The sequence below is a fragment of the Nicotiana attenuata genome, unplaced genomic scaffold, assembly GCF_001879085.1.
Source record: "Nicotiana attenuata strain UT unplaced genomic scaffold, NIATTr2, whole genome shotgun sequence".
Classification (NCBI taxonomy): domain Eukaryota; kingdom Viridiplantae; phylum Streptophyta; class Magnoliopsida; order Solanales; family Solanaceae; genus Nicotiana; species Nicotiana attenuata.
The window spans coordinates 177,900-193,145 of NW_017671374.1; the positions used below are offsets into that span (position 1 = coordinate 177,900).

General features: G+C 39.5%; 1 protein-coding gene across 1 annotated transcript; it reads right to left on the reverse strand.

Annotated features, from left to right (window-relative positions):
* Positions 1–113: 113 nt before the first annotated feature.
* Positions 114–4,397, reverse strand: LOC109207887 (cytochrome c oxidase assembly protein COX19-like). The gene is made up of 4 exons (XM_019370888.1): positions 4,215–4,397; positions 2,741–2,829; positions 2,484–2,581; positions 114–745 (listed from the first exon to the last, which is right to left on the reverse strand). Exons 1-4 carry the CDS (start codon positions 4,222–4,224, stop codon positions 643–645), a joined length of 300 nt encoding a protein of 99 aa, XP_019226433.1. The 5' UTR covers positions 4,225–4,397; the 3' UTR covers positions 114–642.
* Between the last annotated feature and the right edge of the window lie 10,849 nt (positions 4,398–15,246).

Genomic DNA, 15,246 nt, shown 5'->3' on the forward strand with positions numbered 1-15,246 from the left:
AACTGAGTCTCGGTTGATTTGAGATAGAGTGGAAATTTTGGTAGCTGAATAGGTGATTTTGTTCATCCTTGAGACTAATTAGTCCGTGACCAATACACCTTTGATCTAAATAATGTCCAACTGAAACATACTTGAGTTAAACATCAATGATCAAAATGAAGATTGTGCACAAGTAAATTCACTTAAGTTCAAAGTTTACAAACTGTTTACAAACTAGCAGCTGCTTGCACTGGCGTTGTTGGGACTTCCTAATATTCCAGGTTGATCAAGAGAAGGAAAGAATGGAAGGCATTGCAGATGTAAAAGATATTAGGAAGAAACATAATGATCATTAGCTGAATGTGCATACATTTCCTCGTCTTATCGTTTTCCTTCTCCTTCTCTCTTGCTATTTTTTGCCTTTCAGGTACACATAATCACAAGAAGAAAGGGAAAAATGAGGTGACAAAATGAAGGATGTGAGATAGATAATGACAAGGGATTTGGGATAGAAAAGAATACATATGGAAAAAGATGACCTCCTGTACGCAACTGTGAAAGTTGTCAAAGTGACAATAGTAAAGCTTGCATGTAGTAGAACCTTCTACTCAGGCTTCTGAAAAAATCCCAGAAAATAATTAACAAGTTTAAGGATTATTATCTTCATTTTTCTATTGTTCCATTGGTCATTCCATCTGAAGAAGCTTCTGCATCATAGTTCTTGCCAAAGCCAAGTTCTGACATGTCTTGCTTTGCCATCAGGTTCCTGCAAAATGCTCATAAAATAATCATTCTCTTACTGCCTAAATTCCTATGCAGGATGATAATAGCTGTAAATATAGAGGAAAAGATGAGTGAAAGATAACTAATACTTATAAGGAAATAACAAAGACACATTCGATGAAACAATTTCACCAGAAGGCAGTATTGTGCATTTACTTGCTATGAATGCCAATATATTGTAGGAACTGAAGTTCTATTTAGACAGGTGTGTGAATTTCCCTTTCAAGAAAAGATGCGAAGCTCTGCTGAGATTTTAAAAAAAGAAAAAAAAGAAACATAGTATATAATGGAAAAAGGAAAAAATGAGAAAGAACGGAACTTTCTTCTCATAACTTCATAATGCAGGAAATAAGTTTGCTTTTTATGCCATCTCTTTTCATTCTACTTGGGAAATTATCCTATTACTCTGCGTACAATGTTTGGTCCACACAGAGGTGAAATTAAGTGAGAAAGAGAATTGAATCGGTTTGAAGATACGGGACACTTCTGTTCCTGTTCCTAATCCTAGATAGTTTCATACGTTCTGTATATAACTAATAGATCTAAGATCAAAAGAATTATCCTTTTTTGTTTCTGTATTTCCCTAGTCAAAGAAGAGAAAGTTAAATCCTTTGCATCTACTATTGTTTTTACAAGGTAATGTATATTGTAGTGTGCCAACAAAATGCTGGAAGAGAAATACAAGCAAAAGCTGCAAAACATTACAAAGAATGTAATGCAAAAAGAAAATCAAGCATGGCTGCAGGCTCTAACACATTTGCCATAGCCACGTTGCGCCAAAAACTAAGCAAGAATATACAATTCTGTTTGAGCTTAAGTGTATTGTCATTCTTGTCTTCAAAACTTCTAGCGTTCCTTTCAGTCAATATTCTGGATTGTCTTCATAAACCTTTTGCTTCTACTTTCTGCACTTCTTTCTAAATACTAGGAAGTTTTAGGCTTTTCTAGGAACAATTGGTGTTGGTATACATTAATTACCATCCAGAATATACCAAAAGTTGGTAAAAATGATACTCATGCAAAAGGTAACTGGTCTGTTTACTCTCTCTCTCTCTCTCTCTCTCTCTCTCTCTCTCTCTCTCTCTCATATGCATGGGATTACTTACAAGACACTAAAATCAAGCAACAATATTGCACTTGTTCATCCACTTTGGTACACATGCATTATTGAGATATTTCATGGAACATGCAGGGAAAACCAGAATAAATTATGAATTTGCACCAATAGGTAACATTCAATAGAAAGATGGGACCTGATTTCAAGTAATCTGTCATCATCCTCCACAAGGGGCATAATCCTTTTCTTTGGATAAGGACAAGAGGCATAATAATACTAATGAATTGAAGAGATCAAGTCAACATTGGTAATTGATCATACTTGACAACATTAGGTCATTTTTAGTTTCAGTACCCAGAGAAAAGGAAGGGAAAAAAAGAGGAAAAGAAGAAGCTAATAGGCATATACTTTACAGTGTTGAACATATGGAAATGCAGAGAATGACATCAATTAAGATTTATGTCTAAAGGTAATAACAGAGAAGCCTTCTCCAGAACTCTCATTCTAGGAAGTGGTATGAACTCATGAACAAAGTAGCCACTCAACACTGCAGTAGCAAGAAGATGAGTACTTTGTTGACTATAGGAAGCTACATCTCAAATATAGTTCACATGCTATAAACTAAACAGTGAAAGTGTTGTCCAAATCATACCAATGAACTTACTTCTCCATACGGCACTCCAGGTACTTCTTAGAGAGGTGTCGACAGTTGTCAGATTTATGCCCAGAGGATTTAAGACAATTGAGGTACTCTTTCTTCTCCTAAATAGACCAAAAGAAATAGTAAGTAAGAAGAAAGAATGAACCTTGCAAAGGATAAATATGCAACAACCATCTGTTATAGTTTTATCTTAAAAGAAGAACGGGAGAAAAAGGAAACACCAAAACCAACAAACTATGACATCTGTGAAAGGATTATACCAGGTCACATAAATGCATATGGTCCAACGGAAAAACTCCTTTTTCAGGCGGCACTGGTCTCAGTCCTCTATTTCCACCAAATGCTCCCCCTTCAAACAAACTAGCGTAGTATAATACGAGAAATGGAAATAGGTAACCCAGAAAAAGAGAAGATAAGAGAGAGAGGACGCAGAAAAGGACGAAAGCAAATTAACTGTTCATTTTATCAAGGATAATTTATTTATCCATGATTCAGTAAATAGCATGTGAGAGTAAAGCCATTTCACTCTGTCATAAAGTACAATATTCCCCAATTACATAAAACAAACACTAAGCGCAAAAACAATTATCAATTGCATATCTATGGTTAAGATCATAGAAGTACAAATAAGAACATGCAATGCTGGTACCCATGAACTCAAGCCATTAATTTTCAAGTTCCAAGCTATATTCTAATGGCATGGGAGACAAGGGCTGACCTACATTAGAGGTAGGGGGTCACAGGAACCCGTTGGCCTCGGCAAAATCACTGTATATATGTCTTGTGTATATAAGTATATACATCGAGGACCACTTAAACATATTACTGGTGCCCCGAAAAATAACAAAAGGCCGCATAGTAAAGTTGGTTGAGTGTACCGCGGAAGCTCCCTACCCATGCTTGTTGTTTGGGATCGAAACCCAACTCCTGCATTTTTAGGTTTTCCTTTTACTTTACTGGTTTCAATGATTGTTTATACTTAGTAGTCAACTTGTTATTTAAATTTTATCCTTTTAAAGTTCAATTGTTGTTTAATAGTTGTACATAATAATCAACTTAATTAATGTTATTCTTTTCAAGTCCCTCCCTCAAAATCAAACCCTCCAAAACCTAGCTCCTCTCTCTACAAAAAGAAAATTATGAACCCTACTCCCTCCCTTCAACAATCACTTCGACAAAGTAGCACCATGTTTTTAAAGTGTTGTAAGCTGAAATTTGTTGCTAGTAAGCAACATATTTAAAGATAGTGTGACCCTGTCATTGAAATCCTCGTTCGCCTCTGACGGGAGAAACAATAAAAGTAACCTTTGTGGGTAAAAGTTTGGTGATCATCTAATAGATGGTTGATCATTTGCCTAAACATTGTACCTTGCTCAAATTGTTTCATGCGGTCAAAGTATGAGTTTTAAAGTACAAAGTAAAATCACAAAGTTAAAATAACAGCTCCTGTACAACCCTATATACAATTATTCCATTTTAAATCAAGTAAACACTGAATATCTATAATCAACTTCCTCCAGACTAATCTATCAGTTAATACATCATCTGTATTTATTTCTTCATATTTTAACCTTAAAAAGTTACATAGACAGAACCGTAATCTAAATTATTTAAAGAAAAAAAAAGTTATGCTTCTTTAAGATTTATTTTAAGTTAAAGAATCTACAATCGTGACTTATATTTATAAAATTGAGAGCAAAACCCTAAAGAAATGACACAGAAAAGTAAATTCACCTGCACTCATTCCCGGAGACGTTGATTGTCGTAACCTTTCTTTTGCAGTTCACAAGCTTCGTTTCGCCGGTAGTCGATAATGGACAGAACAAAGAAGATTTACCGACTGGACTTCAGTTGAAAAGCCCAACCCTTGAAAGATAAAGATGGGCTGGAGTGAAAGGAGTTGGGTTAGAAATTATAGACCCCTTCTTTCAAAATAAAAATAAAGAATTAACCTATATAGCCGACTATCCAACCGCTAAAATTAAAAATAGCTAGTGAATGTCTAATATGTGTATAATTTATGTATTATATATGTATAGTTGTATATAATCAATGCATAATCTATGTACATAGCTAGAAAAAGTAAACAATAAATATGGTCAGTTATTTGTGTAAAAATCCCCACAAAAAATATACTTTTTGCAATGGTCTTTAAATTTTATTCCACGCTTGCCCCATGAGAAAAATTTCAAGTAAAAAGTTAAAAGTGTTGCCAAGGGGTAAGCGATGGGCAACACTTGTTAAACTTGAATTTGTCCATAGGACAAGCGGAGACACAAATTAAAGATCATCCACTTAGAGGGTGTGAGCACCTAGTTTTTGCTCCACATGGAAATTACTCCTAAAAATAGTCCAAAAATAATTTTAATGGTTTTAATAGAAATTTAGGAGTTTTTCTTTTATTTGTTTTGCATTATTTGTAGTGTTCATGCATATTTAGAAATATTTTTTTAAATCATAAAAATCATCAAAAATATTTTATCTTTCAGTGTGTTAATTGCATTAGAAATTAATCATAGGTTACAAGCATGGTTAAAACAAAAACACAAAAAATATACATTAGCTTTAATTAATTAGTTTAATTAATTAGTTAAAATGCTAATTAGGTTGTTTTGGCAAAACAGATTCAAGTAGTAGTAATGTGGCTATTTTTGAAAGATCAAATAAAAGAGGAACACAGTCTTTTGCTTCTTGTTCCAAATTGGCCCAATTCCAGCGGCCCAAAATCGCACCTGCCCGACCCACCTGGCCCAACATACCCCCTCTTCATTAAAACACCCCACTCCCCTAAAACCTAGAGAGACATATCCCCCCCCCCCCCGTCCCAAGAGAAAACCCTAAGCGCCCCTTTATTCCTTATTCTCTCAAAGATTAGATCCCTCCCTCAAAAACGAAACCCTAGCCGCCACCTCTTTCTTGTTTTTCTCTATATCACACAACTTCACTCTCACTTCTATTCGTTCTCCTCACGCACATCACACATTAGAAAAGCTAAATAACAAGTTTTGGAATTCAAAAAAAATCCGAAAACCAGATCTGAAAATCACAAAGCCGAAACAAAAAGGAAAACTGGTTTTAAAGAAGATTTAGAAGAATTGATTACTGAAGTTTCATAATTCAACTTTCTCTTTTTCTGGACTTGTATAAAGCTGTCAAAGAGCAAATTTATGGCTGTTTGTTGCTGATTTTGCCAAACTCCAAAAGGCTGCTAAACTCTAGTGTCTTTCTGCATTTAGGTAAGCTCTACACCCCTGTATTGTTTTCACCGAATGATTCAAAATCTATCAAGTCTTTGTCTAATTTGTGAATCTGCCTAAATTTCCACTTCTACTATTCTATGTGTGCAATGAATGTGTTGTTGTGTATCGATCTGGGAAAAATATCTAAAACGGCAAAGTAATTCGAAACACGACGGCCTGTTTGTGATAATTTAGCTTTTGCATTTCTTTAGAAATTCATCACATGTTATCTGATCAAATCAGCTCCACTTGTATATGTTATAGTTTGAATTAAATAAGCATGAGGAGGTTTAGTGTATATAGCACTGTGTGAAATATATATTTGAGGCATATGCGTACAGATTTTCAATGACAGTTTTGAATGTTAAAAGCAGTTGTTTGAGCAGTAAACTTTAAGACAAAGCGGACTGGAATTTGAAGCAAAAGAGCTTAAGGGCATCTGTAATCATTAGGATATTATTTGTATAACTCGAATTATTGTATTAGTGCTTTTCATCTTCGAATGTAGCTTATTATGTTTTAGGATATAAACTAGTCGATTTCGTGTTATAAATTGACTTGGTAAAGTATTTGATTAATTCTCTGCAATTATTGCCGCACCAATAAATATGGGCTATTGTGGTAATAATAGATAATTGAGACTGAGGGGTAATCTATGAAACTGGACCTGGGCCGAAATTTAAGCCTGCTTGAAACTTTACCAATAATAGACTCAACATCTATTAGTTATTCATAAGACGGCTCATTCTTCCGTAAAGGATAAACACCTAACAGTCACTAGACATTCTAACAATCCAGATTTAGTTAATTCTTCTAAACTCCCTTTATTTAAAATGAACACTTTGTCCACAAATTCATATCCACAATCTATAGCCTTCACAAGTATCTCAAATGTAGCAAAGAACAACTCATAAGTATCGTAGAATGCTTTAGGCACGCTTTAAAATCTATTATCATGATTATGTTCGCGTGACATAATTATGATTCCCAAAATAAATCAAGGTACGCGTTCGCGCGACCTTGACCAAACAATCTTGATAATAATAAAGTGTTATTAATTGTGTACACGAACGCGCGATATAGTTTTTGACGCACCAAACAAAACGAATACACGTACGTGTGATTCGTTTCCAGATAATCCCATAATTACAAACAACAAGTAATTTAAAGGCGGTAAAAGGTAAAATGTGCATAGGCTCTAAAACACGTGCTTAAACATTTAATTAAGCCAGGTATGATTAAAAGCGACCATGCTAAAACCATGGAATCCGGGAATGCCTAAAACCTTCTCCCGGGTTAACATAATTCCTTACCCGGTCTTCTGTGTTCGCAGACTTCAAAACATAATCAATTTCCTCGATTTGGGATTTAAAATAAACTAGTGACTTGGGACACCATAAAATTATTTCAAGTGGCGACTCTAATTAAATAAATAATTCTATTTCGAATGATATCACTTTAATTGGAAGAACTCCCGATTCTTCGAAAAAATGAGGTGTGACAGCTCTGGCGACTCTGCTGGGGAACGAACCCAGAATCTCTGGTTCAGGGTTCAAAATTCGAGCTTTTCAATGTGATCTATACTTGGCTTTCTTGATTGTTGATATTACTATGTTTGTGGGCCTAATGTGCTAATTGCCGCTCATTTAGCACTTTGATATTATTTGAACTATATAAAATGTCTTCTTACGCCTCCCTTCTGAGTCTTCTGAAACTATGGTGCACACGTACGCATGGCCCACTTTTTTATTAGAGCTCATACCAAATAGAACGAGGCTGGATCAACAACTATGCCGGGTAGACTTTTGTGCTCTCGGTACATTGCCCCCACATCGGCTCGAGTTGTTCGCTTGGGTAAGCCAGGTCTAACACACACCCCCAGAATTTTAAACTTAGAATAACATAGCCTCATTCCGGATCCCTAGTAGGAATATTTTGTTTGCATCACGTGCGTTTGACTTTGGGGACTCAACACAGGTGTAACGACCCGACCGGTCGTTTTGAGATCTAGCGTGTCATGCGCCGATTTGAGGCCTTGAGTTGCTTCACTTCAGGTATTATGACTTGTACGCGTGGTCGGAATTGAATTTCGGGAAGTTCGGAGTTGGTTTGGAAAGAAAATTCTCATTTCAGAAGCTTTAAGTTGGAAGAATTGACTAAGGTTTGACTTTTGAGTAAACGATCTCGGAATAGGGATTTGAGGGTTCCAATAGGTTTGTATGAATATTTTGGACTTGGGCTTATGTCCGGATCGGGTTTTGGATGACCCGGGAGCGTTCTGGAGCCTATTGTGGAAAGTTGACATTTTGAAAGAATTTCATAAATTTGGGTCGAAGTGTATTTTAATGTTATCGATGTCCGTTTGGAATTTTTATCCTGGGAATAGCTCAGTATGGTGATTCTGGTCTTAGGAGCACTTCCGGATATGGATTTGGAGGTCCGTAGGTCACTTCGGGGTCATTTGGCAAAAGTTGGAAATTTGAAGGTTTTTGGGAAGTTTGATCAGGAGTGGACTCTCTGATATCAGGGTCGGATTCTGATTCCGGAAGTTGGAGAAGGTCCGTAAGGTCGAATGTGACTTGTGTGCAAAATTTGAGGTCAATCGGACGTGATTTGATAGGTTTCGGCATCGAATGTAGAAGTTTGAAGTTCTAAAGTTCATTAAGTTTGAATTGGGGTGCGATTCATGGTTTTGACATTGTTTGATGTGATTTGAGGCCTCGAGCAAATTCGTGTCATGTTTTGGGACAGGTTGATGTGATTGGACGGGGTCCCGGGGGCCTCGGGTGTGTTTCGGGGTGGTTTCGAATCAAATTTGGATGAAAAAGTTGTTGCTGGTTCTGCTGGTTTCTGGTCTGGGTTGCAGGTCTCGCAAATGCGAGGTTTTAATCGCATTTACAAACTCGCATTTGCGAAGAATTTGGTCGCATATGCAACCTTGGCAGGGGTGGCTCTGCGTCGCATTTGCGATGCTTTTGTCGCAATTGCAACCATTGCATTTGTGACCATCGCATTTGTGAATAAGATGTCGCAAATGCGACATCTGCGACTTGTGCAAGGGTTTCTATTTCGGGACTTAGCTCATTTCCCACTTGGACATAGGCGATTTTTGAGAATATTTTAAGAGGGTTTCCATCAACATCAAGAGGTAAGTGATCTCTGTCAATTCCTTAGCTAAATATACGAATCATAAGTAGATTTAACATGAAAAATGGTGGGGTTTATAGAGTTTTTGAAGAAAAACCTAGAAATTTAGATTTTTGAATTTTGACCACGAATTTGAGCATGGAGTTAGGAATTAATTATATATGAGTTAGTAATGTTATGGGTAATGTTCATCTTCGAAAATTTTCAGAATCCTGGCACGTGGGCCCGAGGGTTGCTTTATCGACTTTTCAATCGGAGTTGGGAATTTATCTAAATTGATTGTTATGAGCATTATAGTATATTTTTATTGGTTTGCACATTTGTTTGACTAGTCTTGGAGAGACAGGTATCGGTTGGAAGTGTTAGAGGGGCTTTGGAGCCGGTTATGGAACTTCGGAGCGAGGTAAGTCTCCTGTCTAACTCTGTAAGGGGGAAACAACCCCTAGGTGATATATTTAATATGTGTAACTTGTTGCGGGGGGCTACGTACACACGAGGTGACGAGAGTCCGTACGTAGTTAGATTCATGTTATTGTCCGGGTAGACTTAGGTTCACACCATGCCATACTTGTACCATAGGGATTATCTTTGATCGTTAAATTCTTTTATTTTGCATTACGACTTGAGACTAGACATGCGTGGAGTGATAGAATTGCTATTGTAGAGATTTCACGAGTTTCATGATTTTCCACGGAATAATAGTGTTTCTCTTACGGATCTCTCACGCGCTATGCGTTTTCATCGAACGATTTTCCTTAAAAATTATAACTCACACGTTTATTCGTGAGTCGGGGTCAAGGACCCGTTTAAGCTTCTTATTCTAATGGGATTAGGCCGTTCGCCTCGGCAGTGCACGGATTATGATGGGATTGCCCCGTACGCCTCGACATTTCTATATAACATCCTCATGAAATCGTGCGTAATATTTGGCAAGAAGCTAGTGTCTCTGTGATTTTTCCCTGATGTGAATTATAACGACCTATTTGGTGAGGTCCGTCGTATATATACCTGTATATGCTCCGGTCGAGGAGGAATTTGCTAATTGAGAGCTTGAGTTTTATTGTAAAGAGGAGAGTTGTACCATGTATTTATACATGTTTATTTCGTTTATTTACTCTGCCTCATATTTGTTTACTTCTTTACTATACCTGATATTATTGGACCACTAGTAAGTGTCGATATCGACCCCTCATCACTACTCTTTCGGGGTTAGGCTAGATAGTTATTGGGTACACGTTGATTTACATACTAATATTACACTTGCTACACATTTTTTGTGCAGGTACATTTATGTCTGGTGGTCCTTTGGGCGCAGAGGCGCGGATGATGCTGGGACTTACCGTGAGCTGCATTTCATGTTATGATCCGCAGCCAGCAGAGTCTCCTTTAGAGCTATTTGTATTTTTCCTGTCTAATTTGTATTCTGGACAGATGTTGTATTTTATTTTACTTCCTAGTTGATGCTCATACACTTGTGACATCGGATTTTGGGGGTGTTTACAAGTTATTCATTAATGTGGTTGCGAAAATATTTTTATACACATTTGTAAATCCCATTTCGATTATGTACTAATATGAGTAATTAAGATAATCATTATTGTTGGCTTGCCTGACAGCGGTGTTAGACGTCATCACGATCTTTAATGGATTTTGGATCGTGACAACAAGGGTTGGTGTAACGATCCGACCGGTCGTTTTACTTTCTAGAACCCCGTTCCCCTAAATAAGACTTCCCGTGCTTGCTTTTATTGATTTATGACTTGCAGGGATGGTTGGTTCGGGATTTGGAAGAGTTTCGGTTGAAATCGGAATACTTGGTTCCTTAAGGTTGGCCTAAAAGGCCAAGTTTGACTTCGGTCAACATTTTGAGTAAACGACCTCGGAATCAAGATTTGATGGTTTCAATAGGTTCGTATGATGATTTCGGACTTCGGCGTATGTATGGATTGGGTTTTGGATGACCCGGGAGCGTTTTGGCGCCTAATAGTGAAAGTTGGTTCTTGAAGGTTTTTAGAAGTTCTTTAAAATTTGGTTTGGAGTGGGTTTTGGTGATATCGAGGTCCAAACGGAATTTCAAGACCGGGAATAATTCCATAACGTCATTTAAGACTTGCACGCAAAATTTGGTGTCATTTCGAGTAGTATAAGTACGTTTCGGCGCATTAAAAGTAAATTGAAGAACTTGAAGTTCTTAAGTTTGATTCAATTGGTTTTAAGGTGTGATTCTTAGTTTTGATGCTATTTCGGGCGTTCCGAGAGTCCGAGCAAGTCTGTTTTATGATTCCAAACTTGTTGGTATGTTCGGGTGGGGCCCCGGAGGCCCCGAGCGTCAATCGGACGAGGCCCGGACCAAGTTGGAAGTTGGAGCAAGAGCTGAAGCTCCAGCTACTGTCATAACCAAACGTGTGGTTGGTTAGCCGCAGGTGCGAGCTCGCAGGTACGGGCCAAGCACCGCAGAAGCGGCCAAGGAAGGGCAGCCCAGGTTCCGCAGATGCGGCTCCCTTTCGCAGAAAAGGGACCGCTAGAGGGGGAGCCCGTCCGTAGATGTGAACCTTAGCCGGCCCAGTCAATTCTGCCGAAGCAGACCCACATCCGCATAAGCGTGACCGCAGATGTGGTCAGCGCACCACATGCGTGAAAAAAAATCGCCGGGGAGTGCACTTCATTTAATACGAGACTTAGGCATTTTTGAATCATTTTCACTCCATTATTGGGCATTTTTTGAGCTTCTTGAGAGGGATTTTCATCTAACTTTTGGAGGTAAGTAATTTCTACCGTATGTGAGTTAAGTACTTAGACTATGGGTAGATTAATATGTATAAAATTGTAAAAATCATGGGTTTAGAGGAAAACCTAAGGTTTTGATAAAAAAGGGATTCTACCACGAAAATAATTATGAAACTTAGTGAAAATCATATATTATGTTCCTTAGGTCATGTGATTGTTCATGCTCTTAAGATCTGGAGGCATTACCTGTACGGGGTGTCATGTTAGGTTTATACTAATCATCGTATGTGACGACCCGGCCGGTCGTCTTAATAATTAACGCCCCGATCCCCTATTAACTGCTTCCCCTAAGTTCATTTCTGCTATTTTGGTTTGCCGGGACGTTCGGCATTGAGTTTCGGAGAGTTTTGGGACACTTAGTCCCTAAATGAGAGCTTAAGTATGGAAAAGTGGTCCGTAGTCGGAACAGTGTGAAGACGACCTCGGAATGGAAATCCAATGGTTCCGTTAGCTCCGTTAGGTGATTTCAAGGTTGGGAGCCTGTTCGGAATGTATTTTGGAAGTCCGTAGCTCATTTAGGCTTGAAATGCCGAAGGTTGAATTTTTGAAGTTTCCGGTCCGATAGTGAGTTTTTGATCCGAGGGCCGGAATGGAAATCCGGAAGTTGCAGTAGCTCCGTCGTGTCATTTGGGATGTGTGGGCAAAATTTCAGGTCATTTGGACGTGTTTTGGTTAGGTTTTTGATCGAAAGCGTATTTTGATAAAAATTGAAGTTCTTAGGCTCAAATCCTTGTTTAATTCGAGTTTTCGGCGTTGTTTTAGGTGGTTCAAGGATTGGTACAAGTTTGAATGAGGTATTAGGTGTTATTGGTGCTTTTGGTTGAGGTCCCGGGGGCCTCGGGATGATTTCGGGTGGTTAACGGAGAAATTTTTGAAGTCTTGCAGCAGCTGGTTTTTTTTTCTCTTCTGGTATTTTCGCTTCTGCGGCTTGGGAACCGCAGAAGCGGCCAATCAATCGCAGGAGCGAATTTGGGCTCCCTCGGCTTTTTCCGCAGGTGCAGAAGATCTACCGCAGATGCGGTTATGCTATGCGGTCCTGGGTCAGCTGTAAGAAACCGCAGAAGCGGTAAGAAATCCGCATAAGCGGTTATTGAACCGCAGAAGCGGACGCCGTGTTTTTAGTGAAAGTCACAGAGGCGGCTCTTTTTCTGCATAAGCTGGACCGCAGAAGCGGTCCCTTGTCCGCAGAAGCGGAAATGCCTGTGCAGATATAGAAATTTCGAGGGTTAGATTTCATAAGTTAGAAAAATCAAATTAAGCTCGGGGAAGGGCGATTTTCAGAGGGTTTTGAAGACAAGACTATTGGGTAACGTTTCTTTAATCCTTTCTAGTTATATTTCATCATTTTGTAGTTAAATCCATCATTAAAATTCGAATTTGGGATCAAAAATGGGAAAATTGGGTGAAACTTCATAGGCTAAACTATTGGGTTTTTGAGTGGGTGTTGACCTCCGATTTGGGAGATTTTTATATGGTTAGACTCGTGAGAGTACGAGGGTTCTGAAAATATGAAAATTATTCGATTCCGAGGCGTTGGCCTGAAGGGCATTTTGGTCATTTTACCTAATTTCACGCCGTAGCTTTGAATTTAATAGTAAAACCAGTTGGTTGCGATGTTATTCACAATATGTAATTGAATTGAATAGATTTGAGCCATTTGGAGTCGGATACTCGTGGCAAAGGCGTGATTTCTAGTTGATTTTGAGCCGGTTCGAGGTAAGTGGCTTGTTAACCTTGTGTGGGGGATTCTTTCCCCTATAAGGTTTGTTATTTGAATATGTGGAGTTGCCTGCGTACGCGAGGTGGCGAGCGACGTCTTGAGCCAATTGTTGAAAATTCCGATTTTTACTTAAGATATTGAGACTGAGCCTTCCTTCATATTTGCCTTATTGTACTTGGAATTATAACCTGTGTTAGATTAGAAAAGCATGTTTAGTTGATCCAATTTGCCTAATTGTTTAAGTTGCCTTGACTGAACTACGTGAAGCATGCTAGGCTAGTACTACCTGTTGCTTGTCTTTGTACTTCCTTTCTTGGTATCTTCTGGTTGTGGTTGCGCATTTACATTGGGACTACGGATGTGGGATTCCGGTAGCTCCCCCCCCCCCCTCGTTTGTTTACTTTGGGACTACGGGTTCGATTCCCGGTAGATCCCCCTGCACTTTTACTTTGGGACTGCGGGTTAGATTCCCGATAGATCCCCCTGCACATTGATAGTTGGACTACGGGACGGTATCCCGGGAGATCCTTCGGATATTTACATATGATGGACTACGGGACGGTATCCCGGGAGATCCACTGGACAGTTGAGAAAAGGAGTACAGGACGGTATCCTGGGAGATCCTCATTGTTACCATTGGTATTGAGTTGTACTTATTCTGTGGTTGTTCCGTTCTTTGTGTATTTGATATTGCCTTGTTTAACCTGTCTTATCTCACTGCTGTACTCATTATTATTGTCAGTTTTTCATACTGTTAATTTATTATTATATTTTATCTCAGTAGGGCCCTGACCTTCCTCGTCACTACCCAACCGAGGTTAGGCTTGGCACTTACTAAGTACCGTTGTGGTGTACTCATGCCCTTCCTGCGCATGTTTTTCATGTGCAGATCCAGGTACCTCCACTCAGGCGCACTATCCTTGAGGCGAAGAGATACACGGAGACTTCGAGGTATATCTGCCGCGTCCGCAGACCAGGAGTCTCTATTCTGTTCCAGCTTTAATACTTAGTTTATTCCTTTTCTCTCAGTTGTTTAGATATTCTGGAGTTAGAGCAGCGTACTATATTTCTGTTAGCCTGTGGTTCCCGTGAGTTTCCGGGTTTTGGGTTGAGATTTTAGACTTCCGCGATTTATTTTTGAGTTGTATATGCCAGGTGGCACTTATTTACCGTTTTCTTCTAGTTTTGCTTAATTTAATTAAATGTTTCCGCAAGTTATTCGAATTTCCGTATTGTTAGGCTTACCTAGTTGTAGGAACTAGGTGCCATCACGACATGTTCATGGAGGGTGAACTAGGGTCATGACAAGTTGGTATCAGAGCTCTAGGTTCATAGGAGTCACGGAACACAGGCCGGTTTATTAGAGTCTCGCTGATCGGTACGGAGACGTCTGTACTTATCTACGAGAGGCTATGTAACTGTTTAGGAAAAATCTTCATTTCATTTGAATTCCTTGTCGTGCGATATTTTGGCATCACTTCTAAACTTCTGACTTCTATTCTCTCACAGATGGTGAGGACACGCGCTACTCGAGATGATCAGGCACCCGCACCCCCTACTGCAGCCGTTAGAGGCCGGGGCCGGGGGAGAGGTCGAGGACGCGCACGTGGTGCAGCCAGTGCACCTGCGCGAGCTGCCGCCGAGGTACCACCAGCAGATCCAGCCGGAGCCCAGGCACCTGGCACACCTACTGCTGCCACTACTACTCCAGCGCTCCAGGAGACTTTGGCTCAGTTCATGAGCATGTACACCACCTTGGCTCAGGCAGGGTTGCTTTCCCTTGCTGCAGCCACATCCCAGGCCGGGGGAGGAGCACAGACTCCCGCCGTCCGCACTCCTGAGCAGCGAGTGCAGGCTGAGCAGGCTCCCGAGA